The sequence below is a fragment of the Oenanthe melanoleuca genome, chromosome 28 (genome assembly GCF_029582105.1).
Source record: "Oenanthe melanoleuca isolate GR-GAL-2019-014 chromosome 28, OMel1.0, whole genome shotgun sequence".
NCBI lineage: Eukaryota > Metazoa > Chordata > Aves > Passeriformes > Muscicapidae > Oenanthe > Oenanthe melanoleuca.
This window is the reverse complement of record NC_079361.1, coordinates 2,658,717-2,686,696: the sequence shown is the minus strand read 5'-3', so window position 1 is coordinate 2,686,696 and position 27,980 is coordinate 2,658,717. Positions and strand designations below refer to the sequence as shown.

The 27,980-nt window shown below is 51.3% G+C and overlaps 3 protein-coding genes and 1 long non-coding RNA gene across 4 annotated transcripts in view; 2 read left to right on the top strand and 2 right to left on the bottom strand.

The window, feature by feature from the left end:
* Nucleotides 1–958: 958 nt before the first annotated feature.
* Nucleotides 959–2,163, bottom strand: LOC130264460 (uncharacterized). The gene is made up of 2 exons (XR_008842470.1): nucleotides 2,074–2,163; nucleotides 959–1,132 (listed from the first exon to the last, which is right to left on the bottom strand). It is a non-coding gene; the product is annotated as an uncharacterized LOC130264460 (long non-coding RNA).
* A 261-nt stretch (nucleotides 2,164–2,424) lies between these two features.
* Nucleotides 2,425–16,685, top strand: SIN3B (SIN3 transcription regulator family member B). The gene is made up of 19 exons (XM_056512707.1): nucleotides 2,425–2,544; nucleotides 3,163–3,269; nucleotides 4,029–4,182; nucleotides 5,263–5,526; nucleotides 5,915–6,058; nucleotides 6,267–6,389; nucleotides 6,863–6,952; nucleotides 7,191–7,309; nucleotides 7,946–8,153; nucleotides 8,779–8,895; nucleotides 9,247–9,485; nucleotides 9,993–10,176; nucleotides 10,398–10,992; nucleotides 11,531–11,700; nucleotides 12,309–12,482; nucleotides 12,765–12,857; nucleotides 13,137–13,231; nucleotides 13,650–13,854; nucleotides 14,220–16,685. Exons 1-19 carry the CDS (start codon nucleotides 2,440–2,442, stop codon nucleotides 14,448–14,450), a joined length of 3,417 nt encoding a protein of 1,138 aa, XP_056368682.1. The 5' UTR covers nucleotides 2,425–2,439; the 3' UTR covers nucleotides 14,451–16,685.
* A 3,978-nt stretch (nucleotides 16,686–20,663) lies between these two features.
* On the top strand, nucleotides 20,664–24,217 carry F2RL3 (F2R like thrombin or trypsin receptor 3). The gene is made up of 2 exons (XM_056512706.1): nucleotides 20,664–20,894; nucleotides 21,900–24,217. Exons 1-2 carry the CDS (start codon nucleotides 20,822–20,824, stop codon nucleotides 22,964–22,966), a joined length of 1,140 nt encoding a protein of 379 aa, XP_056368681.1. The 5' UTR covers nucleotides 20,664–20,821; the 3' UTR covers nucleotides 22,967–24,217.
* Nucleotides 24,218–26,984: 2,767 nt separating this feature from the next.
* CPAMD8 (C3 and PZP like alpha-2-macroglobulin domain containing 8) overlaps nucleotides 26,985–27,980 on the bottom strand; it is a 52,157-nt gene continuing 51,161 nt past the window's right edge. Inside the window, exon 43 of the mRNA XM_056512344.1 lies at nucleotides 26,985–27,460. Coding sequence (XP_056368319.1) covers nucleotide 27,460 — 1 coding nt within the window. The 3' untranslated portion in view covers nucleotides 26,985–27,459. The remainder of the gene's footprint in view (nucleotides 27,461–27,980) is intronic.

Genomic DNA, 27,980 nt, shown 5'->3' with positions numbered 1-27,980 from the left:
AATATCCTTCCTCCAGAGCCACAGAAACCGGCCAAGCACAGGGCAATCAAGAGGCAGGAAAAGCAGTTTGCCACAGCACAGCATGATTTAGTCCTTGCAGATCTACAGACCCACCCAGACCATCAGAAGCCAGATCCCTGATTTCCTTGGAGGTTACAGGGTGACCTACAGCATGGCCAGCAGGGATTCAGTCCTTGAGGACTGCCCTGGGGCCCAAGGGCTGCCTTTGGAAGGTCACAGAAGGCAGATCTCCTGCTTGGCAGGCAGAGGAGCCCATGGTCTCTTGGAGCTCTGTCAGCAGCAACTTGAGCTGAGCTATTCTGAGGCACCACCATGCTGAGTGTCAGTGGTTGATTACTGCCCCAGGCTGCCAGGCAGGATCCAGCTCACAGGATCCCCAGGAATACCCAAATCCTGACAAACTGACAGGCACAAGGTGTTTCCAGCACCCATGCTGGTTTGGGAGCATCCTTGCAGCTGGAATCACCACCCAGGTGCTGGTGTTGAGGGCTGGGAACTCGGCTCTGACAGAAAACAAAACTCACAGGAGGTATTTGTCTGCAGCTGGTTCTGCTCATGTCACCAGGGTGTGCAACAGGGCACAAACCAGGCAAGAGGATGAGACTTCTTAAGTTAACAATAGCAACAGAAAACAGAAATTGAGCCAGCTTAGGAGAATCCAGGAGGAAAAAAAGAAAAAAAGTGGTGCAGGAGGTTGGATCAATGCTGACTTTCTTTCACCTGACAACACACCAAGGATGTGTCTGAGCCACTCCATTCCACAGGTGGAATAAAGGGCTTCACTCTGCTCTTCCAGGCTCTTTCCTGCACAGCTCTGAGTGCTTCCTAACCTAGGAGCTCTATTTGGCTCCCACCACCCTTCCAGCATCACTCCTGTAAAAATATTTATTATGTTTATTCTTAAACACTGAATAACCACTGAAAACTCTAAAACATCTCCACTTCACCCTGTATTTACCAGCACAACAATCTAATGCCAACCATCCATTTCCAGCCCACAGGTCTGCTGCAAGGCCTTTGCAGTGCCTGCTTCTCCAAAGATGATAAACACTTGTGTGCTGGGTCACTGCATCAATCCATCACAGCCTGGGATGCTGAAAGCAGTGAGTACCTGTGAAAGAAAAAAGTCTGTATTAATTTAATCCTTCCTGTATTTAACAGGCCTATGGCATCCCTCACGTTGTCAGAAGGGAAATGGGTCACAGAGCAGTTTGTGCAAGTATCAGAATAGGGGATGGAAGATCAAACGCAGAGGCAGTGTGTGAGCACCCTGCCTGGAAGCTGCACACAGCTGGAATATTCCAACACAACAGAGAGAAATTCTGGGTTCAAATACCAGCAGCAAGTTTAAAGGCACAGCAAGAAAGGCTTCTGCATGTTTCTATTATTCAAATCACGGGTAATGCTGTAAGGAAAAACAAGCAGCATGGCTTATTTCCTCCCCCTCACTCTTCATGTAACTGGGTTTTACCGAGTTCAAATCGCCTGCTGGCTGGGGGAAGTGGCATGTTTAATGTCACATTTATCCTGCGAGCCCAGAGCAACCCCTGAGCTCAGTGCACACCAGTGAAGGGGTTCCTCGGGCTGCCCCAGCCCCTCACGGCTGTTCCACACACCCCGCGCTGCCCCAAGCCCCTCACGGCTCCTCCACACCCCCCGCGCTGCCCCAGCCCCTCACGGCTCCTCCACACACCCCGGGCTGCCCCAAGCCCCTCACGGCTCCTCCACACACCCCGGGCTGCCCCAAGCCCCTCACGGCTCCTCCACACACCGCGGGCTGCCCCAAGCCCCTCACGGCTCCTCCACACACCCCGGGCTGCCCCAAGCCCCTCACGGCTCCTCCACACACCCCGGGCTGCCCCAAGCCCCTCACGGCTCCTCCACACACCCCGGGCTGCCCCAGCCCCTCACGGCTCCTCCACACACCCCGGGCTGCCCCAGCCCCTCACGGCTGTTCCACACCCCCCGGGCTGCCCCAGCTCTCCCGGCCTTCCCCAGCCCAGTCTGAGCCCCTCCAACACCCCCGACTCCCTCAGCCCCGCTGCACCAGACGCGGTTCCTCCAGCCCCAGCACTTCCAGCTTTCAGCCCCCGTCTCCTCCCGACTCCCTGGGATCCCGCAGCCCCCGGGGCTGCTCCAGCTGGGGCTCCGCAGGCGCTGCTCCCGCTCAGCCCCGCCGCTCCCGCCATGGCTCCAACGGCCGGAAGCGGCGCTGGGGGGCGTGACCTATCACGAACGGGGGCGTGGCCACACTGAATGGGAGGAAATGTAGGCGCGGTCTGACCGGGGGCGTGGCCAATCAGCGGGCGGACCTGCGTTGTGGGCGGGGTTTGCCGCGGGGGGCGTGGTCTGGGCTGTGCGCGCTGACGCAGGGGCCGCGCGCGCCGCCGGGGCCGCGCTCGCCCGCCCGATTCCAACATGGCGGCGGGGGGCGGCGGCGGCCGCGGGGCCGGCGGGGGCAGCGCCCCGCGCTGGGGCGGCGGCGGCGGCCGGGCCGCGCCGCACGAGAAGCTGCCGGTGCACGTGAGTGCGGGGGCCGCCCCGGCGGCCGCGATCGCCCCTTCCCCACCCTCCCCGCCCCCGCGAAGGGCCGCTCCTCGCCCCCCCGGGATGGGCCCGCCCGCCCCCTCCGTGACCTGCCGTGTCTCGGCCGCGGTGCCGAACTCGCCCCCCGGGGCTTGTCCCTCACCCGCCGGTATCGGGAGGTGTCCCGGGGGCTTGTCCCGGGGGCTCCCCGCCCTCCTCCGCTGGTTCCGTGGGGTCCCCTGGGGCCACGTCCTGTTCCCCGGTACCGTGAGGGCTCCGCGGGCCGGTTCCCCCCTCCCCTAGGCCGTGCCCCTCTGTCTCCCCGGCCCTGCTATTCCTCTCTGATACCGCGATCATCTTCCCCAGGGACCTGTTCCCCACCCCCGGTACCGTGTCCCCTCCGTGCCTTGGCACCCCCAGCACGGGAACCCACCGGGGCTGCCCTCGTCCGGCCCCTCCCCCGGTACCGAGTGCCCTTCCCGGTGCTGCGGGGCTCCCCCGGGGCCGGTTCCCACTGCCTTCAGTATTTTGAGGTGCCCCCACCTCAGTTCTGGGCTGTGGGGGCCTCCAGGGCCTGTTCCCCTGCCCGGGTCTCACCGTGTTCTCCCCCCACAGGTGGAGGATGCGCTGTCCTACCTGGACCAGGTGAAGATCCGCTTTGGCAGCGACCCTGCCACTTACAACGGCTTCCTGGAGATCATGAAGGAGTTCAAGAGCCAGAGGTAAAGCCCAGGTCCTGCACCCCAGGGTGCTCTGGGGGCTCCTCAGCCTTTCACAGAATCCCAGAACTCTGAGCTCAATTCCACAGGGATCATCAGTGCAGCCCCTGTCCCTGCCCAGACCCCCCAAAATCCCACCCTGAGCATCCCTGAGAGCGCTGTCCAAACGCTCCTGCAGCTCTGGCAGCCTTGAGGACCATTCCCTGGGGAGCCTGGGCAGTGCCCAGCACCCTCGGGGGGAAGAACCTTTCCCTGAGCTCCATGCCAAGCCCTGACACAGCTCCGGCCCTTCCCTCAGCTTTCAGACTTTGTGGGGTCTTTGTGGCCTGTGCAGAGCCCCCCAGCCTTCACCCCATCATTCCCCTCTGCACACTCACTGCCCTGTCCCCCAGTGGTGCAGTCATGTGAACCTCGAGTACTTCTGCCCAACCCATGAATTTCCAGAGGTGAAATCCACAGGAGAAGGCAAATCTGCATTTACTTTTCACTCTGAAACACAGCTCTTGGAAATAAGTGAAGCAGCATGAACAGAACTTGTGCCCTGCCAGCCCTGGGGGTGGTGCCAATCTGCACACTCATCTCTCCTCTCCATGGATAACATTCCCAGGGCGAGGCTGCACTGGTCATTTCCTCTCACTGGGCTAATTTTTTTTAAAGGATTGCATCCCTAAGTTACCAGATAATTCACATTTCTCTGGGGTTTGCTGGGCTTAACTTGTGCTCCTGATTTGGATAAAAGTAACAAACCCCTCTCAATTTTAGCATTGACACACCTGGAGTCATCCGACGTGTTTCTCAGCTTTTCCATGAGCATCCTGACCTCATTGTAGGATTCAATGCATTTCTTCCTCTGGGCTACAGGATAGAAATTCCAAAGAATGGGAAGTTAAGTATACAGTCACCTTTGAATAGTCAGGTAGGTCACAGAGCTCTTGTTCTCTAAATAAACTGTTCCATGTGTCACTGGACACGTCTGCACTGTTTAGGCTGTGGAGATTTATGTGTAGGGCACCTTGCTGATGTTTTTAGATGGTTTTCAAAGCCTGTGATAATGGGTGTAATATAAATTTAAATGTTTGTTCAAAGAATCATAGAGTGCTTTGGATTGGAAGGGACCTTAAAGATCACTTGGTTCCAACCCCTGATTTATTCTCATACTAGTTTGACTTACACAGGAATGATGATTCTTCACGGAAACACCACTTCAACACCAAATATTTCAGTCATGTTTGGAAACTGAAATTGTAATTGGCTTGACATTGTTAAAGGGGTTCCCAGTATGGGTTGTGGGCAGTGGCAAATTTCAAGGGGTGATCCTGGAAGAATTGCACTTCAGTCTTCCACTGAGAAACCAGGAAACTTGTTTAGGCAACAGGCAAAAAACAGTGAAATCATTGAATTGTTTACATTGGGAAAGGTCTTTAAGATCATGGGATCCCCATCAGGTACTGCTGGTGTGGAACACTCTTGCTGGGATACAGATGGATGCTGCCCCTGCATGTTTTTTGTTGTTACTGTGTGGTTTGTGGAGCTGAAATAAAGCCATAAACTGAATTCTGCTGATAAACTTGTGGTTTAACTCCAGTTAGCAGCAGGAGCTACCTTTTAATCTCAGTTCTCTCAGATCTCTCTGTTGCTTAGGAATTAACACCTGTCAGGGCCTTATGTTTAATATGCCCCTAAAAACTGGCAGTTCCTCTGCAACAGCCAGTGCTAGCAGAACCTGCAGTGGGAGGTGTTTGGTGCAGCCTCACTGGTGAGGCCAATAAAGCTGTGACAGCCACAATCAGGTGGTTCCTATACTAGGGAGAACTTTGGGGTTTATTTTATGGAGTTAATAAACCAGATAGGGAAATTTATTGGTGACTGAAAAATTTTTCTTTTCCTTCTTCACGTGACAATATTTTTTAGCAACCTTGCCAGCACTGCTGCTGGGTTGTTGTTGAGCTGGTCCCTGATCCTTTTCCAACTCATCTCGTGTGTCCTGTGCCCCCAGGTGCCCCCAGAGCCTGTTCCCAGTGCTCTCCCTGGCAGTGGGCTGGTCTTGCACTACTCCCAGGAGAACTCCCACAACCACAGCGACTGCTCCGAGGAGTTTCGGCAGCAGCTTCCCTACAAAGAAGATAAATCCCAAATTCCCTTGGAATCTGATTCTGTGGAGTTCAATAATGCCATCAGTTATGTGAATAAGATCAAAACACGTTTCCTTGACCATCCAGAGATTTACAGATCCTTTCTAGAAATCCTTCATACTTACCAGGTAAAAAGTCTGTGGAAGAGGCGGTGGGTTGGCACTGGAGCTGTTGGAGTTGTGGTTGTCAAATTTAGTCTCTGCCTGTCAAACAGACTTAGAGTTCCCAAGGACTTGTCTTTATCCAATAGCTGCCTCATAGATATGCACAAGAAATGACAACAAGTATGAAAATTGTGGAACTTTTCAGGGTGTGAAGAGGTTGTAGCCAGACCTGTCTTAACTCACCTTCAGTTGCATTTGTGATCCTGTGTGTGAAAGAAGGCCCTGTGAGAGCCTGGGGCTTGCTCAGAATCCTTTCAAGTTTTGTGGCATTCATATTTTTGGCTCAGGGTGAGTTTTCTGGCAGAGTGAGGTATCTTTTGACTTTTTTGAACATCTGTGTGTATCTTTTCAGAAAGAGCAGCTGAACACCAAGGGCCGACCCTTCCGGGGCATGTCAGAGGAAGAAGTGTTCACTGAAGTGGCCAATTTGTTCCGGGGACAGGAGGATCTGCTCTCAGAGTTCGGACAGTTCCTCCCAGAGGCAAAAAGGTCTTTGGTATGTGCTGAGAGCAGGGCAGGATATTGAATGCTCTGTCTGCATGTAGAATATGCAAAACATGGAAAATCATACAGCCAGTAATGAACATTGCTCCTCTTCATTGTTTGGATTTTCTCAGAACAGGTGACTTAACCACATGCTCTGTGTCCTGTTAGGTTTCTTTATTTGAGAGAAGACTGTTGAAATCATTATTTATTTACTTCAGTTCACAGGAAATGGACCATGTGAGGTGAACAGTGTCCAGAAAACTGAGCATGAGAAGAATCTGGAGCACAGCAAGAAGCGATCCAGGCCACTGCTGCTGCGCCCTGTTTCTGGCCCAGCAAAGGTATCTTTCAGCAAGTAAAATCTTAGAATAACCTCATATTACTTGTGTTAGTTATTGCTGAGATAGAGGTGTAATGAGTAGTGCCTTTGATGTATGTAGGTGTATGAAAACCAAAATGTTGAGTTATTTTAATTGCTGTAGAAAAAGGGAATTTTTAATACGTGCTTAAATGTGTGTGGTAACATATTTGATACTAAATATCACAACCTTCTGTACAAAGTATTGGCCCTGGAAGGGGCCAATTCATTGTTTCTATGCAGACTCTCAAGTGATTCTCTTTTTTTGTTGTTTCTTCTTAGCTGGGAAACATTTGACAGAGATTGCTGTGAGGACCTGACACAGCAATGCCAGATCACTGCTGGGGAAATACAGGGTCTCAGCCTTTGCAGGGAGCTGTTCTGTGTCAACTGAGAGGAATTTGATGCCATTTGAGTCACAACATTTTAAATATAAACTGCTTGTTCTTTTAACAGAAGAAAATGAAGCTGCGAGGTACCAAAGATCTGTCAGTGGCGACAGTGGGGAAATATGGGACACTGCAAGAGTTTTCCTTCTTTGACAAGGTCAGTATTTGTCCTTTTCTCACATTCTCTGGGCATACCTTCAGCCCTTCACACAGTTAATTGGTTGGTTTTCTGTACAATTTGTGTGTCAGCACTTAAGACATTCCCTAACTTTTCAAGTAGTAGACTGACAAAAATTAGAATAGGTGGGTTTGGAAGATGAATAGACTGATAATGAATAATTTTCTAAATACAAGTGGCATTCAGGTGCTGTGATCATCTCTCCAAACTGCTGCAGGTGCGCAGGGTGCTCAAGAGTCAGGAGGTCTATGAAAATTTTCTCCGATGCATTGCTCTCTTCAACCAGGAGTTGGTCTCTGGATCTGAGTTGCTGCAGCTTGTTACACCCTTTTTAGGGTAAGTGACCAACTTACCTCTCTGCCCTGTGGTACTTTGTAGGTCTTACTCTGTTATTTTTTAGGCACATTGTCAACTTTGTTACAGAAGTTTTGGATTTAACATAGAAGTTTCTCCGGGGTAGCGGGCAAGAAATTGAAAGTTAATCCAAAATGAGGAGTAATAAAATCTGAACCTTTAAATTTATCCCTACAGCTCTTAATGAGTATTGTGAGGAAGATATTTTCCTCTGTCTGTTCACACTCCCTGTTTAATATCTCAAAATGTAATAAAAGTACAAACATGAAATCTGAGAACAGGGCTGTGAGAAGGATAAATAGCTCCAGCACTGCTGTGGGCCTCCTGAGCTGTTTGACTTACAGCAGAAGTGGGAGAGTCAAATGGCAAGGATCAGTTTCTCCTCAGGCACTTAAGGGGAGTGTTTGTGTGGTGAAGGGAAATAATTTTCCTACCTTCAGTAAAAAAATACAAGCCCTAAAGCAATTCAGAGAGAATGATAACAGAGGAGAGAAGCTGGTGAAAGATTTCTCCCTGCAATGCTGAATTTGTTTAGATATTTCTGCCTCCCCTTTATGACATGCATTAACCACCCTAAAACTGTCACAGTGGAATAACAAAATACTTGTGTTTTTGAAGGAAATTCCCAGAACTCTTTGCACAGTTCAAGTCCTTCCTTGGGGTGAAAGAGCTTTCCTTTGCTTCTCCGCTGAGCGACCGCTCCGGGGATGGAATGAGCCGGGAAATCGATTACGCTTCCTGCAAACGCATCGGATCCAGTTACAGGGCTCTCCCAAAAACCTACCAGCAGCCAAAGTGCAGTGGGAGAACAGCCATTTGCAAGGAGGTACTTTGGGATCAGGCTGTTCAATCCCTGAACACACATAAAAATTGTATTGGGGTGGTTCATGCCACAGCTGCTGCATGTGGAGTTCCCTTTTCAGTGCTCATTCAATTTATTCAGCAAATTTATTGAAACAATACTCACATTTCACTAATTTTATCTAAACCCATCTCACATCACATCTCTAATACCTTTTGAGTCTGTGTGCAGACACAAATGTGTTCCTATAGACAGAAAAGAATATTAAATATCCTGGAATTAATTTTCTAGTACTGGGCCAGTGTGGCCTTTGGGAACAATTTTTCTCTGGAGGAACTCTGCGTGGCAGTGCCTGGGGCACCATTCCCACTGTTGTGGGGAGCTCTGTCTCCTTTATTTACAGCTGCTGATCACTGCAGGGTGATCTCTGTTCGTGAGGTGATAGTGAAGGTGTTTTTGAGTGTTCTGCAGGGCCCTGGCAGCTCCACACAGACCTCAAATCTGGGGAGCAGTGGTCTGGGAATTAGGTCTGGAGTGTCCTACAGAACCTCAGGGAAGAACAATGCAAAAAGACAAGAGGGAAAACCCCATGAGAACAGCTCTGGGCTCACAAGGCCCTGCTCAATGTCATGTCTCTGCTCTGTTGCAGGTGTTAAATGACACCTGGGTTTCATTTCCATCCTGGTCTGAAGACTCCACTTTTGTCAGCTCCAAGAAGACTCCATATGAGGAGCAGCTGCACCGCTGTGAGGACGAGCGCTTTGAGGTACCTGTGCTGCTGAGCTCCCTTCTGCTCCCTCAGGAAGCAAAACCTCTGGATTTTGCTGAATTAATCAGTGGCCAGTTCCTGAAAGTTCTGTTGGCGTTTGTTGGTTTGAGATGGAGTTTGGTGTGTTGTGCTTGGAGTCTAATAGTTCTTCCTAGGCATGAGTCCAGTTCTAAATTGCATGTGACCTTTGGGAGAGCTGGCAGAGGTTGATTTTCCAGTAAAAACCTTCCTGCTGCTTCCTGGCTCCACCCCCTGGGGCTGGAACACCTTCCACAAACCTGGGCTGCTGCTGCTCTCCATGCTCCTGCTCTGCCTGTTCTGACACTGTTTTCTGGGAACTCTCAACAGCTGGATGTTGTCCTGGAGACCAACTTAGCCACAATCCGTGTGCTGGAGAGTGTGCAGAAAAAACTGTCCCGGCTGAGCCAGGAGGACCAGGAGAAGTTTCGCCTGGATGATTGTTTGGGAGGAACCTCGGAGGTGATCCAGCGCCGCGCCATCTATCGCATCTACGGGGACAAAGCACCCGAGATCATCGAGAGTCTGAAGAAAAACCCAGTCACTGCTGTCCCTGTGGTTCTTAAGAGGTAATTCCCATTGTGCTGTGCTCTTCAAGGAGTTGGAAAAGGGTTTTAAAGCATTTTTAAGCAACAAAATGAGAGGACATAGCTTCAGGCTGTGCTGCTGGGAGTTCTGACATCAGGGGGAATTTCTTCACAGAAAGGGTTGTTAAACATTGGAAAGGGATGCTTAGGGAGGTGGTGGAGTCCCCATCCCTGCAGGTGTTCAAAAACCAACTGGACATGGCACTTGCCCTTTTTGACAAGGCAGTGATTGGTCAAAGGTTGGACTTGATGATCTCAGAGGTCTTTTCCAACCTAAATGGTTTTGTGATTCTGTAGGTGCTGTTTCAACTCATCATCATTTAAGAAAGCACTGGTGGTCCTTTCACAAATTTATTTATTGCTTCTAGAAATCAATTCCAGTTTTCCACTGAAAACTTCTTGCTGCACCACAGTTGACTACAGTAAAATGTTTTGGGTGTGTTTCTGTGCCTGTCTGTCTGAACTCATGCAGACTGTTCATTTATGCAGATTGAAAGCAAAAGAGGAAGAATGGAGGGAGGCCCAGCAGGGCTTCAACAAGATTTGGAGGGAGCAGTATGAGAAGGCCTATTTGAAATCCCTGGACCACCAGGCTGTCAACTTCAAGCAGAATGACACAAAAGCTCTGCGCTCCAAGAGCTTGCTGAATGAAATTGAGAGTGTCTATGATGAGGTGGGTGTGACAGGGGATGACCCCCCCTCCGCTCCCTCCCTTGGCAGTGTGACCCAGATGTTTCCATAGCACCTGGGACTGTGTGGAAATGGTTGGAAATTGGGTCAAAACCAGCTGTCCCAAGCACAGTGTTAGTACTGGCTTATTCCTCCTGGCAGGAATGGCTTTTGAGCATGGATTGGAAGGATCTTTATACGTATCTGTTTGTCTCTTGATTCCAGCATCAGGAGCAGCATTCAGAGGGGAGGAGTTCATCCACCAATGAGCCTCATCTTATCTTCATCTATGAGGACAAGCAGATTTTGGAAGATGCAGCATCTCTTATCAGCTATTACGTGAAAAGGCAGCCCACCATCCAAAAGGAGGATCAGGCGACCATCAGGCAGATTGTGCATCACTTCATACCTGAGCTGTTCTTCTCTCAGCCACCTGAACACAACATTTCTGAGGAATCAACAGATGAGGACAGAGAAAACCACCAGGGGCAGAACCTGGATACTCCTGAGCTGCGGAAAAAACACGTGCCTGGGCCTCCAAGCAGTCCTTTGGAGACCAAAGCAACCTTCTGTGATGTTACAGCTGCTGAGCCCCACAACACCCTGGATGATGTTTACAGCCTCTTCTTTGTCAATAATAATTGGTATTTCTTCCTGCGCCTTCACCAGACTCTGTGCTCCAGGCTCCTAAAGATTTATCGCCAGGCCCAGAAGCAGCTTCTGGAATATCGGACTGAGAAGGAAAGGGAGAAGCTCCTCTGTGAAGGCAGGAAAGAAAAAACCAATGATCCAGCCATGGAGTTAAGACTGAAACAACCAAGTAAGAATAATGCAGGGCTTAGTTCACTCTTAATGCCCTGAGTGCCAGCACTCCATTATGCATTTCTGAGTCACTGTGGCCAGCAGGCAGTTCTCTGAGGGGTGTGGAGGTGCAGTTCTCTGCTGTATTGTGAGTTGTGGACACAGCTCCTTCAGCAGGGCAGTCAGTGTGTCACAGGCTGCTTCACAGAGACTTCCTGCCAGCCCACTGTGCCCAGGTAATCTCAGGTGCATCACTGTAGGAAGCCGTTACTTTGATTTCCAATGTAAACAGCCCCACAAAGAAATAGTTATTGCCCAGAGCAGTCCTGGAGGTGCATGAGGGGAACTGTCCCAGCCTGTCAGGGCACCTGGCAGGGAGCTGCCTGTTTGTAGTGTCACTTGTCCCAGCCTGTTAGGGCACCTGGCAGGGAGCTGCCTGTCTGTAATGCTACACTCTACACTGGGTGTCGTGGTTCCTGAACAGTGCTGCCTCCTGCACTGCTTGACTTCACTCTGCCTGTTCTGTGTGTGAAATGAATTCCCTTTCCCCTGGCCAGGTGAGGTGGAGCTGGAGGAGTACTACCCAGCCTTCCTGGACATGGTGAGGAGCCTGCTGGATGGGAACATTGACCCCACACAGTATGAGGACACCCTGAGGGAGATGTTCACCATCCACGCCTACATCGGCTTCACCATGGACAAGCTGGTGCAGAACATCGTGCGCCAGGTGAGGGCTGAGCTGGGCTGGGCTGGGCTGAACTGGGCTGAACTGGGCTGAACTGGGCTGAACTGGGCTGGGCTGGGCTGGGCTGGCCTGGGCTGGACTGGGCTGGGCTGGACTGGGCTGAGCTGGGCTGGGCTGGGGTTGCACATCTCCCCTCACACGCAGCCAGCCTTCTCCCAGTGCCTGCAGGGCAATGGGACACTGAGCTCAGAGTAAATCCAGAGAAAATTTTACCTGACAGGGAAATCTAGTGAGAGAATTCAGCTTTCATACAGGGACCACCTTAAGGGATTTGCTCTTTCTGGCCTTTTCCAATGTTTGAATTCCAGTCTATTCAAAATTCTGCCATGCTCAAAACACATCTAAGGCAACACAAAAAATGTCAGGTTCTTCTTACTCAAATCTGTCTTCCAGCTGTAGTTAATCAGCCCCTCACTCTCCTCTGTTCCTTTTATCGCAAAGTCATGAGACAGTGAAATGTGGGAAATCTCTGGAGTTTGCTGTTTCAGCTGAGTGTGATGCCATGCTGAGTTTTACACTCCTTTCATGACACACTGGAGTTAACTCTTGGCCCAGGCTTGCTGACTGAATTCCCCCTTTTTTAATGGAAGCTTCACCATCTAGTGAGCGATGACATCTGCTTGAAGGTGGTTGAGCTGTACCTGAACGAGAGGAAGCGAGGAGCTGCTGGGGGCAATCTGTCCTCCCGCTGTGTCCGGGCAGCAAAGGAGACCAGCTACCAGTGGAAGGCTGAACGGTGCATGGCAGATGAGAACTGCTTCAAGGTAAGGCCTTGCTGCCAGGGAACTTCACAAAGTCACTGAAAAACTTCAGAAAATCTCCCACTTCACCTGGGAGAAGTGGGTTTGGAAGCTCCAAGGTGAGAGAGTGAGTAATGTGGAGAGAAGGTACCAAAATCAGAGCACAGACAGTGAGGGGACGTAGTGGCTCACTGAGGAGCCCTGCTGCTTCTCTCCTAGCTTCTATTTGTTGTCCAAATGACTTGTGAATATGCAGCTTTTTATTGTGAACCCTTGTGGCAAATATTTTCTGTAACTTTATCACAGGTCATGTTTCTCCAGAGGAAAGGACAGGTGATCATGACCATTGAGCTGCTGGATACAGAAGAAACCCAGACAGAAGATCCTGTGGAGGTCCAGGTAATACCACAGTGACCTGTGTACCACAAAGCAGATGTCTAAGAATGCTTTCCCTGCTTTCTTGTTCCAAACTGTGAGGCTTTGCCAGGAGGACAAGTTTGCCTGGGAGGTGGGCAGATGACATGTGGGCCAGTGACCATGGACAGAAACAGTGCATCAACAAAAGAGTTTCAACATAAATCAGCCTCAGGATAAACAGCTTGGAAATAAACAGGTTCTTTGCAGTGATGTTTGTCCTGATGATGTGAAATCTCACTGGAACTGGTCTCCCTTGTGCAGCACCTGGCAAACTACATGGAGCAGTACGTAGGGGTGGAAGGAGCTCCCAACAACCAGAACGATGGCTTCCTCCTGAAACCAGTCTTTCTGCAAAGGTGAGCTGCTCCTGCCCCGAGCCACACCTGCAGCAGCTGCTGCTGCCTCCTCCCTGCCCTGTGCCAGTGGGTTTGGGTGATGTGCCAGCCCTGGGGAAATGCACTCCTCACCTTTGAGGGCTGCTCCAGGCCAGTGAGCTGCATGGGAATGCTGAAAGAGAAATTTGTGACCACTGCACTGATTTGTTCATGGAACTGTGTTTGGAATGGAGCAGGGTGGATTCTGGATGGGATTCTGGGTCTACTTTGTTCCCATTTCCCTAAATATTTGTCAGAGGATACGGAGGAATATCCCAGAGAGAGCCTGAGAAACGAAACTTGCGAATACAAGTTCCACACCTGTGCTGTGAGCCCTGTCAGCTGCGGGGAGCAGTTCAGCAGGTGTGACACATGCTTTGTCATCCTTGTTCTGCTGCAGGAACCTGAAGAAGTTTCGCAAGTGGCAGTGCAAGCAGGTGAGGGCCCTGCGCAGCGAGGTCAAGAGCTCCTGGAAGCGGCTGATCGGGGTGGAGAGCGCCTGCAACGTCGACTGTCGCTTCAAGCTCAACACCCACAAGATGATGTTCATCATGAACTCTGAGGATTACATGTACAGGAGGGGAGCTCTCTGCAGGGCCAAGCAGGTACATCTCCCTCTTGCTCCCTCTGCAGTAGCAGAGTTTGGGGGTGGGAGCCAAATCACAGGTACCAATAATTCTTGTGGCTGAATTCCTGTAAGCTACACCCAAAAGTTACTACTCTGTGTTGGCTAATATGGAGGAGAGCTGATAAATGCTCTGTACTTTGGATTAGCTCAGCAGCCTTTTCTTTACATGCAAATTTTAAGTGGGAGTGGCAAACATTAGGAAATAGGGATGGTTAAATGCAGGTCTGTGGTTTCCTGTTTCTCTTGGTGTTGCTCCCAAAGCATTGCACATCTCAGGTAGAGCTGAGGGCTTTGGCTTTTCCCCCAGGAACCTCTCAGTGATCTTTACTGCCCTGCTCCCAGGTCCAGCCCGTGGTGCTGCTGAAGCACCACCAGCAGTTCGAGGAGTGGCACAACCGGTGGCTGGAGGAGAACGTGTCCATGGAGGCCGTGGATGTGGTTCAAGACTGGCTGATGGGGGATGAGGACGAGGAGATGGTGCCCTGCAAAACCACCTGTGAGACAGTGAACGTCCATGGGGTGCCAGTGAACAGATACAGAGTCCAGTACAGCCGCCGTCCTGCTTCACCCTGAGCACCCAGACAAGGCAGAGCTCTGCTGGTGAAGCACATTTACTATGAGGATAGTGGTGGGAATGCAATGTATGTATTAATGATATTTATCCAAACAGCATTTTACTTTGGATTATCATGTATTTTCCATATGGCATAGACTTGTCTCCTTGCAGTGTAATCCTCCAGCCATCATGAAAAGACTTTTAAAAGCTTTTGTGGGAAGGGGGCTCTGGGCATTGCCACACACTTTTCAGTAGTTTCCTGGCTTTAGGCCACTGCTGACCAGCTCAGTGAGGGGGTGAACTACCACTGGTGGCTTTGTTGGAGAGATGGAGCCAGGCTGGTTTTTGAGCAGATGCTGGCAGCTGCTTCCACTTCCAGGGGTTTAATATTCCCAATCTTCCTGACTTTGTGCCATCTTGGAGCCTGCAGAACTCTTCAGTGTACCCTGGGAGTGCCTGAGGGGCTTTGTTATCCCTGTGAACCAACAAGGCAACAGATAACTCTTGTTCCTGGTGCTCTGGTGAGAAAAATGCCAAAACTGACATGGGGATGGCCAGCACTCAATGCTCTGATGCTGCCTCATCAACCAAGTGGTGTGGAGCATGAACTGAGGGGAAGAACCCTGAGCTGTGGCTGAGCTCCCCCAGCTTTGGGAGCTGAGGAGCTGCTGCAGACTCTGCCTTCCAGAATATCCATGAGGAGGAATATCCGTGGGGAGGAATGTCCATTGCGAGGTGTGGCCTGGCTGTTGGGTTTGTGTTTTGCATGGAGCTGGGCGTTTCCCTGTGCTCGCCCGGCCCCCGGCGCTCGGCGGGGCTGCACCGCACCGGGCACATCGGCAGATGGAGCTCCCGGAGCACGGCTGCCAGCTGAGCCCCGGCCCACGGACTCTGCTCTTTCTGCTGGCTTTGCAGGGACACACGGAAATCTGCGAGGAGCAGAGTGAGATCCAGCCACAACCATCCTAGATGAGCTTTTCCACCGAAGCATCCGTACTGCTATGGAAGGCTTTTTTTGCCATGGAACCTAACACATCCTGCCCTGATCTGTGCAGAACACTACACCTGACTTAATCTAGTGAGAAATCAAGGGAATTTACTCGTGTCTGTCCTGCAGCCCCACTGTGACTTCACTCCTGTTTTTCAGGGGCTGAGGGCAAGCACGCTGTCCATGGAGTGTATTACAAACATAACATTTTGAAGCATCCCCAGCCTCCTTTCAGCTTTGCTCCCAACTTTTTCCTGGCTTTTGGGGCATAACCCCCCCCCACCCCAAAACTTTCTGTGGCTTTGATTTTTAGGTTATGATTTCTGCCAGACCTAAGGAGCAGCCTGTAGGATTTGTCCTGGGTTATTTCCACTGTACAACATTTGGTTTCGCAATTGTCTCACTTGACAGTAGAAAAATTGGCCTTTGGGGTATGTTTAACAGAAAACTGTCCCCAGTCTTTGTCTTTTTTGCAAAATAATCTGTGGGAGGGAAGGAGGGAGGCCACTCTCTGGCATTCATGGCCACTTGCACAACCACTGCCAGCAGAGATTTTCATCAGGAGCCCATGTTCTGTTCTGCTACACTTTGGTTCCTGAACTGATCTGAAGGTTCTTCCCCTTCCCTCAGTGCAGTGATAAGAGAGCACGTGGCTCTGCAAGGGCTGGAGGGAGCAGGGGGACAGGCCCAGTGCAAAGCACAGTGTCCCCCTTTCCCTTCCAGCCAGCTCACCAAAACACACCTCAGTCCTGCTCACCTCTCTGCTGTCTCCCAGTGGAGATGACAATTGTGCCAAACTTTATGGTTTTATGATACAGAAAACTGTTTACTAGAAAATAGGTGGCAACTTGTGGCTTAAAATGCTTTTGATTCCAGGTGTACCAAGGTGGGCAACACCCCTGGGCACCGTTCTGTTCCATCAACCCATTCTAAGTGTACTTCAGGTATTTTTAAGCATCCTTATTTTGTAAACCTTAATTTATAATCTGAACTGATTAAGCAAGACTTTTGCCCTTTACAGTGGTGTTGTCTCAAAGCTGAGAGTAGCAAGGGAAGGGAATATCAGGCAGGGTTGAGAGGGACTTGTTCATGTCTGAGGGTTTCAGCTGTGTATCTGCACGACCTTGAGTCAAGAGTTTGTTCTTCCATTTGTTTGAAGGATCTTTGCTTTTGGGCTTGTAATTGCTTTGCCAGCTCCTTGAATGTAGTTTTTTTTATATTTATTTGCACATTCAAGTAAAATAAAATATTGATTTTAAAAGTCTGCAGCTCTCACTGTTTTACATTTCTTTTCAACTAATTTAAACTTTGTGACAACCCCCAGAATTGGTTGTCTTTTTATCTGAAACTGGATTTTAAATGGTAGAAAAAGGCAATGGAAAGGTTGAGGTTCCTGGACAGGTAGAAAAAGGCAATGGAAAGGCTGAAGTTCCTGGGCAGGCTGCAGGATGTGCTGATGCAGCTGTGTCAGCAAGTGCTGTGTGAGGGTGTGAGCAGCACCCTGACTGACAAGGAAAATCCATTTCCTGCAAGCAGAGATCCCACCCAGGAGCTCTCACATGGGAGCTGCCCAAACCTCTCCTGGAGCTGAGGCCGTGGCTGCAGCACCAAGTCCAGGGGGTGGCACAGTTGCTGCACCAGAGAGGTCTCAAAAGGAAAGGGCTGGAGCTGTGTCAGGGCTGGCATGGAGCTCAGGGAAAGGTTCTTCCCCCCGAGGGTGCTGGGCACTGCCCAGGCTCCCCAGGGAATGGTCCCGGCCCCAAGGCTGCCAGAGCTGCAGGAGCGTTTGGACAGCGCTCTCAGGGATGCTCAGGGTGGGATTTTGGGAGGCTGGGCAGGGACAGGGGCTGGGTTTGATCCCTTTGGGTCCCTTGCAGTGACTCCTGGCACACCTTGGCAGAGGTGAGTGAGGCACAGCCCAGGCCCCAGGAGTCCCACAGTGACCCCGAGCAGGGCTCAGCAGAAGGGGCTGGTTCCAGCTCCCAACCCACCAGCACATCTGCTGCAGGTTAAGACAACACAACTGCAACCATGCAAATAACCCTCCACCCGCCTTTCCCTCAGCCTCCCCAAATTCCTGGGTAATAACATGTGTAGCTGTGCTCCCTGTGAGCTCTGCACGACAAATGAATGAGTGGATTTTGCAAATTAAGCCGTGGTGCTGTGCCCCAGAGCTGATAGGAGTTTCCTTTACATCATCCCCAACACTTCCGTTGCCATAACAAAAGGCAGCTCTGCTCTGTGCAGCCCCCTGATCCCTCACAGGCAAACAAACTGTTCCTCTCCCAAAAACAACCCTCTGGTGCATTGATTGCATGGAATAATTTGATTAAAGTGTTGGTGGTGGGGTCTCAAAGGACACAGCCCACTTTGCACAAGTCTTCTCTTGGTCCTCTCACAAAGGGGATGTTCCCTGCCCTGGAGGGGAGGGACAGCCAGATGTGACATGAGAGCACTTGGAGATCCCAGCCAGGGGACAAGTCTGGCAACAGCAAATGGGTTAAAAACATCCTTCAGGTCTAGAGGATGGAATAGGTGTAGGTGATTTGCACAATTAAACTCAGAGTTGCTGAAGGGAGTACCTGAGTTTAGCTTTTCACATTCCAGGACTTTTAAAACACGTTTCCACATCACAGGGATTCACTGGGAAGGTCAGGGCTGGGAACCAGAGAGAGAGTCTAGAACTGTGTGTGCAAACATGAACTGAGGTTTTCTGCATGTTTTAGCCATTGCTCTAAGTCAGAACTAACTAATTCAATTTAAAGACTAAATTAAAGTCTAGCAACTCCTAACCTGTGCTAAAGAATGAATGCAAAGAGTTCCTGATGCTGAAAAGGAATGATGAGGATGATGATGATGGTGGTGATGATGATGATGGCTGTGTCAGACCAGGTAGCTCCCACTCCAGCATCACTCTCTTGCTGAGGAAGGCCCCCAAAAATCTATTCCAGAACACTGAGTTATAGGGGTGTTAATAAGCTTCAAATACTCCTGGAAAATATCTTCATAGTGACTTTTATGGTGTGAAGTGAAAACTGCCAGCAAGCAGAAGAGCAGATCTGAAAAACCTCCCCCAGTAAAACCTCTCCCAGGAAAACTCCCCCAGGAAAAACCTCAGGAGTGTTGCAGCAATGAGAGGCTGAGGAGAATGTATGGGATCACCCAGGGAAAGGACTGGAGGGATCCCAGAGAACAGGAGAGCTGTGGGACAAGCAGGAGGGAGAGGAGGAGAATCTCAGGCCCAGGGAGAAGGAGGGGACCTGGCAGTGTCTGAGATTTGAGACAGGAACCCTCTGGAGCTGCTGGAATGGAGCAGCAGCAGTGAATCCCATCCTTTACCCACCAGTTTGCTCTTCCAAGCCTCCAAGATGTATGGAACAGGCCAGGTGGTGTCTGTACCCTCCCTCTGAGCTCTCAAATCCCCGGCCTGATTTCCAGCAGTACATCTTCTGGGTTCAGAGCCACGGAATAAAAGAGCCCCTGCTCCCAGGAGATGATCTATTGCACAATGAATTACTTTAAAACCAAATTGTTACCCCACAGGGCAAGGATCACACGACTTAAAGAGATGTTAACAAGCCGTGACAAACCTTTGGCATTAGAATTTTCAGGCAAGCTGTTCTGCATCTAAGGCAGTCACTAAAGATCACACAGCATCTGAGAAATGAAGGATACAGAGATGAGTAACCCCTCCCTGCTCCACTCCAGAGACCTGCCCATAGGAAGCAGGGCTGTGATTTGCACACTATCTGAACCTGATTATGGCTAATTTTTTGCATACAGAGCATGGAAAGGATCCTGGCTGAGGCATGGAAAATATGTGGCCACATGAGTCATTCTGTAATGGTTCATAAATCCTGAGAGAATCACAAAAGCAAAACATCTAACATTGCATCTTCCCCTCCCTGCCAGTGGAACTCCACCTCTTGACACGCTCGGCACAAGGATGTGGGAATATGGTGAAAGCAAAGGAAATAGGATCATTTTCTCCTTGGAATAGAAGAATCCCATCAAACAGCAGCCAGGCTCAGATTTGCAGCCTTCACAGAAGAGGCCATTCATGAGAAGAGGAGAAAGAAATGAGCTGCTCCTCAGGTTGCCAAACCAAATTTACAGTTCCTACTGCCTGGGCTCCAGCTCCTGTCCTTCCTCCCCTGCAGAGCCAGGCCAGGGCTGCAGAGAGCAGCCCCAAAACCCAAAGCCCTGCACCCTCTCCAGCCATGACCTCCTGTCCCACTGGCCTGTGCTGGGGCTCTGATGGATGGGAGAGGATTTGGGAACTTCCCAGAGCTGCTGTGCAGAGCAGAGCACAGAAAGGACCTGCCAGAGCAGGGGGCACCTGGCAGCAAAGGATCTTAAGGCTCAGTTAACCCCTGCCAGTCCCTGTTCCAGCATTATCTGAGATGTCATCTGGGCACAACCAGCAGCTCCATGGGCTGCTCTGAGTTCTTACCCCAGCCAGAGTGGGGATGGTGCAGGGTGGGACTGCTCAGCTCTGGGAAAAGGCAGCTTTTTGTGGGGCAGGAGTGGCTGGAGCTGCCCCTTATCTCCCCAAGAGCAGGGATTTCCTGCATGCCCTTTGCAGGCCCCTTTCCTGCTGCAGGGGGCTGCTCCCCCTGTCCCAGGGGTTTATCAGAGGAAGCAAAGCATCCCCCTCTCCCTGGTGTGCCATGGTGCTCCTGCTGCTGCTGTCAAGTGCAAAGGGCTCCAACCCAGAGGACTTTTAGCCATCCTCTGAGTAAAATCAAGAAGGTGCAGGAGCTTGGTGCTGTTTAGCCAGGAAGCAGGAGCAGGAATCAAAGGGAGCTCTGAAGGGCCCAGCCTGATGTGGAGATGCAAGGCTGGCACTGAAACCTCTCCATTGCCAGAAAATGAGTCTGCAGGACTGGGAGATCTGTGTGGTTCTGCAGCTCTGGTGTCTGGGATATGTCCCTGTTTGTAGGACCAGAAATGTTGTGACTCAGGCTTTAGGAAAAGACCTCAGCTCAGCCCCAGAGGCACTCAGGTCTCTGCAGTGGGAGGATGCTCAGCATTTCCGTGGGCAGAGGTGCTTGGGGTCTGTTTATGTGCAGACTGCATCAAACCCGACCACATTGGTTATTTCCAGGAATATTCTGCAGCAGGAAGGAGACCCAGATGAGTCACTTGAGCCATCATCTCACCCTGAGGATGAAGTGGAGCCCTGAAACACTCGGGGTCTGGATAAACAAGCCCCTCCCAGTCCCACACTGACGCTGGGGATGTCCAGGCTGGGCTGTCTGTGGTCACAGCCCCTCCATCCCCCCGTCCTGCCCGGGATCAGCCCCGTTCCTGCCCAGAGCTAAGGGCCAGCAGGGTCACTGCTGCTGCTGCTCCCACACTGCCCTGGCACTGTGCTGTGGCAGCAGCCCCTGCACGGGCATGGGCACCCTTGGCACCAGGGTCCTGCTCTGCTGTGCCCTCTGGGGACTCTGCCTGGCCTCAGACTACGATGGTGAGTGTGAGCCTCGGGGTGCAAAGCTGCTGCTGGTTGAAGTGCTGGGTGTTTGGGACCTTTGCAGCATCCCTTAAAACTCGTTTTTTAATGAGTTCACATGGGAGGATGTTCTGGTAGAGCTTTGTGTGAGCTCTTGCTGAAGCAGGAGGTTGACAGAGGTGGTACAGTGCAGAAAGAAGTTGGGGTGGTTGAAACTAGAAAGAGAAAGGAAAAACAGAGGAGCAGTAAACCAGACAGGACTCTAAAGCTGAATCTTTAGCTAATTATACTCCCAGAGCCACAACTTTACACTGGAGTGGCTCCAGACCTTCAGATAGTTGTGAAAGCCTGGCAGAGGAATTGCTCTCTGGATTCCCAGGCCTGTCCATGGAATTGCTCTCTGGATTCCCAGGCCTGTCCATGGAATTGCTCTCTGGATTCCCAGGCCTGTCCATGGAATTGCTCTCTGGACTCCCAGGCCTGTTCATGGAGTTGTTCTCTGGATTCCCAGGCCTGTCCATGGAATTGTTCTCTGGATTCCCAGGCCTGCTCATGGCTGTAGAGCACCACAGTCTATTGTGAGCTGTGGGAAACCACAGGGCAAAGGATCTGGGGATGTTCTCAGAAAGGTGAGAGTGGCTTCTGAGGATGAGGATGTCTCCTAAAAAAAAATGCCAGAAAAAGCCAGTCAGCTTTTTCTGCCCATCACACGCAGTTTGCAGAACACTCTCTGAAAAGACAGAGAGCAGTGCTTTGGGGTGAGCAGTGTTTTGGGGTGAGCTGTGCTTTGGGGTGAGCTGTGCTTTGGGGTGAGCAGTGTTTTGGGATGATCAGTGTTTTGGGGTGAGCTGTGCTTTGGGGTGAGCTGTGCTTTGGTGAGCTGTGCTTTGGTGAGCTGTGCTTTGGGGTGAGCTGTGCTTTGGGGTGAGCTGTGTGCCCGGGCTGCCCTGCTGAGCGAGTAACACACAGCGAGTAACACACAGCGAGTAACACACAGTGAGTAACACACTGCCTTCCTCTCAGATTACTCCCAGAACAGCACCGGCGAGCAGCCCAGCGCCGCAGAGGTGACGCCGTGCCCCCGAGCCATCCCCGGGGAGCAGGCCCGGGTGAACAATGTCACGTACCTGCTGGTCCCCGCGGGGACGCGGGCGCAGCTGGGCAGCGCGGTCACCGTGCGCCTCATCCCCGGGCTGTACAGCCTGGTGCTGGCGCTGGGGCTCCCGGCCAACGCGCTGGCGCTCTGGGCGCTGGCCACGGCCGAGCGCCGCGCCGCCACCGTCTTCCTGATGAACCTGGCCAGCGCCGACCTGCTGCTCACCGCCGTGCTGCCCTTCAAGATCTCCTACTACTTCCTGGGCAACCACTGGCCCTTCGGGGAAGCGCTGTGCCGCCTCACCACGGCCCTGTTCTACGGGAACATGTACTGCTCCGTGCTGCTGCTCACCTGCATCAGCGTGGATCGCTACCTGGCCGTGGCTCACCCCTTCTCGTCGCGCTCTTTCCGCACGCCCTCGCTGGCCGCGGCCACCTGCGGGGCGGTCTGGCTGTGCTCCGCGGCCCTGACGCTGCCGCTGGCGCTGCAGCAGCAGTCCTACCCCCTGTTCGGGGCAGGCCTCACGCTGTGCCACGACGTGCTGCCCCGGCAGGACGATGAGGGCTTCTTCTTCCATTACTTCGTGGCGCTGATCGCCTGCGCCTTCCTGCTGCCGCTGGCGCTGCTGGCGCTGAGCTCGGGCGCGGTGCTGCGCGTCCTGCTGCGCCGCGGCCGCCGCTACTCGCACGCTGCCAAGCTCACGGCGCTCGTCTTCATCACCCTGGTGCTGCTCTACGCCCCCAGCAACATCCTGCTGCTGCTGCACTACTCCAGCCCCTGCTCGCGGCTGCACGGCCGCCTGTACCTCAGCTACATGGTCAGCCTGGCCCTCAGCACCTGCAACAGCTGCGCCGACCCCTTCGTCTACTACTACGTGTCCGAGGATTTCCGTGAGAAGGTCAAGGGCAAGGTGTTCGGGGGCAGCAAGAAAACCAGCACGTCGCTAAAGACCTCCAAGGAAACGCTGCCCCGTTCCAAGCACTCGCTGGTGTGAGCCCCCAGCCCGGCTCGCTGCAGCGCTGGAATTACACGAGTTTCACCCACAGCAGCATTTCCCAGGTGCCAAATGCTTCTCCCTGCCTGCACAGATGAGGCTGGACAAGCCCAGGCTGTTGGATTCTCTGCCCACGCCTTTACTGGGACACTTGTCACACCACCAGGGATGTTCCTCCCCCTACACCTCCCACCCTGGCTCTCTGTGCCTGCCACTCCTGCTCCTGTCCTTGAATGCACATACCCTTCCCCTAAAACTGAAAAGAGCTATCATTGCAAAACCAAATTTCTAAATGTTTCAGAAGATGCTCTCCTAAACTAAACCAAAAGAGTGCAGAGCACTGGCTTGTGTAGCAAAAACATTCTTGGCTTGATTTGTAGGCAACCCCTCAGTAATGTCAACCCACTGCTGGTAAAAAGTGTAAAAATCCATTCACTCCTCCCTGTTTTTGCAAATCACCCTTGGCATCCATCATTTCTTTGAGGCAAAAGGTGTATTAATGGATTTTTGTAAAAAAAAAGATGTCTCATGAAGGGAAATGGTAAAGTAGGAATGGAGCAAACTCTCTGGTTCTCCACACTCCCTTTGTGCAATGTCACCCAGAGCCAGAAGCTGTCTCTGATCAAAGAGGTGCTCAGGTTTGGTGCTTATTGGAACCTGCTGCAAATCTGACAAAATGCAGCCAGCTCATCTCTCAGACACAACTGGGGCACAGCCCTGTGAGCAGCTGATAGAAAATGAGCAATAAACTTCTTCAGAGCTCCTTAATTCTTCAGTTTTCCCAGCACAGGCTTGACAAGCTAAAGCACGAATAAGAGGCAGAGAGAATTGTCTTAAAATCAGTTTTTAATAAAATATTTATCAGAATCTAAAACAAACACTTTTCTGGACTCAGACTTGCTAAGATGTGTGTGAACAAACCAACAACTGGTCAGAGAGCTGTTTGTGTGTACCTGTGTGTGAGGGCAAAGGGCAGGGGAAACACAAAGCTGGGCTCAGGGTGCTGGGCACTCAGAAACAGCAGAGACTTTAAAAAACCCCAACCCCAACCCTGGGCTGGCAGAGGTTTTCTAAATAGTTGCTCTATTCACAATAATGGAAACCAGGTTATTGTGCATTAAATGTCAGCAGTCAGTGTGAGCAAAGCAAGTGCTGGTGTGTCAGGGACGTTCTTCAAGCAAGCTGAACATTCTTCTGGTATTTGCTTTCTACTGAGGCTGATTAAAAAGGAGGGGAAGAGGCAAGACCAAAACACAGGACAAGAAAGAACAAGGGGAACTATTGCTTTAAAATAAATACCATGGTAATGATTACTCTGCATAATGTACAGTTACAAATATATAAATATTAATTTCCTTGGAAGGATTGCCAGCATCAGTCACTGCTAACTAGCACTGCTGCAGCTATTCAGTCACAGAGCTCGATGGAAGGAACTATTTCTGTGTCTTACAAACCCACTGGCACTTTTCTCCTTTTGCAAATGTCTTTAAGCCAGAAACAATCCAAAGCAGCAGCAGCTGCTGCTGGCCTTGCTGGCTTTGGCTTTCCAGCACCCAGCTGGTCTTTTCCTTGGTGGAAAAACAAAATAAAACCAATCCTTCTCTCTATACTGACTGGCTGAGGTGCACAAAGTGGGAGCCTGAGATGTCCTTGTGCTCTCAGGGACAGGAGGGAGACTGAGCAGCTTCAGAGCCAGAACTGAGCCAAAGCCTGTGAATGGCTTTGAGTCTGTGCTGTGCCCAGTGGTGCTGAGGGATCCAGTCCTAAAGTCTCTGTATTCCAAGCAGGGTGTTGAAGAATGGAGGAAAAATAATCTATTTTTTTTTTCCCCCTAGATAAGAATTAATAATGGTTACAAGAAACATGAACAGCAAATGTGGGACAGGGGAAAGCTCTGGACCCTCAGCTGGGGTGCAGAAGAGAGCAGAGACCTCCTTTATTCCTGTGAGAGGGGAAAAGGCAGCTCCAGTGGGTAACTGCAGGTTCCTTGATTCAATTCCTTAAATAAAATCACCTTCTTTCTTTTTAGCTACAAAGAGGAGCTGGTTTGGTGCAGCAGGAGCAGGGGCAGGCAGAGGCTGCTGAGAGCAGATGCACTGGAGGTGCCAAGGCTGGGGAGGAGCACTGGGGGTGAAGCCAGGACCCAGAAATCCTGTCCCACCCCCTCCCACACACTGCCCTGCTCTGTCTGCCTCTGAGGACATGAAGGCTGCTCTGCCTTTGCCTTCTGAGGGTCCAGGGCTCTCTGGTTTACTTTGATTTGTGAAACAGAAGCCAGACTCCTCTGCCTCAAGCACTGGCACAGAGACCCCTCAGACAAGGCTCTGATTGATGGGCTGGCACCACCAGCAGGAATTATTTACCTGGCAGCAACAGGGGGATGTCTGCATCTGGAATTAGGACATTACATGTGCCAGAGCCTGAGGAAAGTGAAGAAAGCCAGGTTTAATTCTTGGCTGGAGCTCCCCACCCTCATCTCCTCATCCCCAGGGGGAGCTCTGAGTGCCCAAGGATCTGTGAGAGGACCAAGCAGTTTAAAATGAATTCAATTATCTCTCCAGAAGCATTCAATGGGTGTACAAGGGGTGAGAAAGAGCAGGAAAGGGAAACCAGAAAGGGGCTGAGGAATCCAGAGCACAGGTCCCAGCTCCTGGATGAAGCCAGTCCCAGGTACCACAGGCTGCCCAAATACCTCATCCAGCTCCCAGCTAAACAGCCTGAACCAGCAAACAGCAGGGTCTGTATTGTGCAGTTCTGAGCTTCAGAAAAGGAAAAAAAAAAAAAAAAAAAAGAAAAAGAAATCTTGTTGCAGCTCACACTAGGCCTGTTATTTACCCAGGGATAAATATTGACTCAGCCCTGTGTGTGTACACAATAGCCAGTGCCTGCCAGGAGGTGGAATTTAGTTTAAAGGCATTTATTTACCTGCCAGGCAGGACTGCAGCTGCCAGGGTGAGGGCAGGATGTGTCCCTGCACACCCCAGACAGGGCAGGATGCTGGGAGCAGCCACCAGGGGAGGCTGGCAGAGCTGCCAGCAAGGCAGCTCTGGAACTTCTGGGAACTTCAAGACCCAGACCTTCATCATGTCAACTGCATTCTGCAAATGTCTGGCCCCAGACAAAAAGGACTGGAAACTCCACATGCCCAACCTCTGGGATACCTCCTGGTTGTCCCCATGTGGACATTTTTCTGGAAGAAACTTGCTTTTATTCTGGAATGGAATGTCTATACTGGGATATATTCTTGTCATTGTTCCTGTGTAAACAAGCCTTAAAAATGAATGGAGCTGGGCTTTTTTTTTTTTTTTTCCATTTCCATTCACCAATAAACACCCTCAAAAGGAGTTTCCACCCTGCTCTGGGTCCTGGTAACAATAGAAGTGGGAAGATAAAATATTAACACTATTTTGCAAGAGGCAATTGCATGTAACTCCTCCAAAGAGAACAATGCTGCTCCAGGCAGGAAGGGAAACTCAAAAATCTTGGCTCCTGAACTTTTGGAAAAACAAAGCTTTTCTTTTTAAGTTTTGCCACGTTGCTTGGGGCAGGTTAGACCAAGGGAGTCCAGGCTGGGGTTGGGACTGGCCAGCAGAGCCAGGGCAGGGAGCACCAGGAGCAGAACACGCTGTGCTGGATGCCAGGGGGAGCAAAATAAAAGGGGTTGGTGAAGTCAGGCAAACATTTGAAAGGGCTGTGCCTCAGCCAGGTCCATTTCCAAGGCAGATTTGAGGAGGAAAGGGGCTGAGAAGGCTGCAAGCAGCCCCTGCCAGCACATAGTGCAACACAAAGAGGGTTCCCCCACCTCAGCCCTGCCCTGCTGGGGCTGCAAACACCCACCTGAGCCCAGCTGACAGCAGCAGACATGAAGCCTTTCAGCCCTGGCAATGGATTTCAGTTTTCTCAGGTGAAATGTAGCTCCCAACAACCTCCCTGAGCTGTGGAGCCACAGGGAAGTGTTTGGCTCATGGGTGCAGCAGACTGATGGGCTGGGGAAGATGAGCAGCCTCTTGCTGTGTCATAATTGGCAAAAACCACTGATTTTTATTATTGTAATTTGAGAAAAAAAAAAAAAAACTTCTCAGCCATCTTTCCTCAAACAGCAGTTCAGCTAAGCACAAGGCCTGGACTTAGCTTCTAAGTGTAGCTAGGAAATGGCATTTGCAGAATATCCTGATAGCAGAGAAAACATTTGGAAAAGCTCTATAGGTTTGAATTCCAGCCCCTATTTTTCTCACCTAGAGGGCACAGCATGTTGGTCTCTCATCACTGGAAGGGCTCCAAAGAGGATGCACAGAAGGCAGGAAAATGGACAGAAAAATAATGCTGAGTGTCCCCCTTAGAGCTCCAGAGCTGCCCCGAGGGGCAGCAAAGCCAACAGTTCTGAGGGCATCAGAAGTAGTCATCATTGGGATTCTGTTCTGCAGCAGGTCTGGAGGAACAAACTCGTACAGGAGTCCATTCTGAGCCTCTTCACTTCAGTTAAATTATGCATTTCTGTCAGAAAGAGAACACAAGGAAGAAAAGTCACCTTGCTGTGATGCAGCTTTGGGAGTCACAGAGTCACAGAGCTGGGAGGGACCCAGGGATGGCCAGAGCAGCCCTGTTCCTGCCCAGGCTGAGGGAAAGGCAGTGCAGGGTTATTTGCATGGTTGCAGTTGTGTTGTCTGAACCTGCAGCAGATGTGCTGGTGGGTTGGGAGCTGGAACCAGCCCCTTCTGCTGAGCCCTGCTCGGGGTCACTGTGGGACTCCTGGGGCCTGGGCTGTGCCTCACTCACCTCTGCCAAGGTGTGCCAGGAGTCACTGCCTGGCAGGACAATTGCAGAGCTGCAAGGGACCCACAGGGATCAAACCCAGCTCCTGTCCCTGCCCAGCGTCCCAAAGTCCCACCCTGAGCATCCCTGAGAGCGCTGTCCAAACGCTCCTGCAGCTCTGGCAGCCTTGGGGACCATTCCCTGGGGAGCCTGGGCAGTGCCCAGCACCCTCGGGGGGAAGAACCTTTCCCTGAGCTCCATG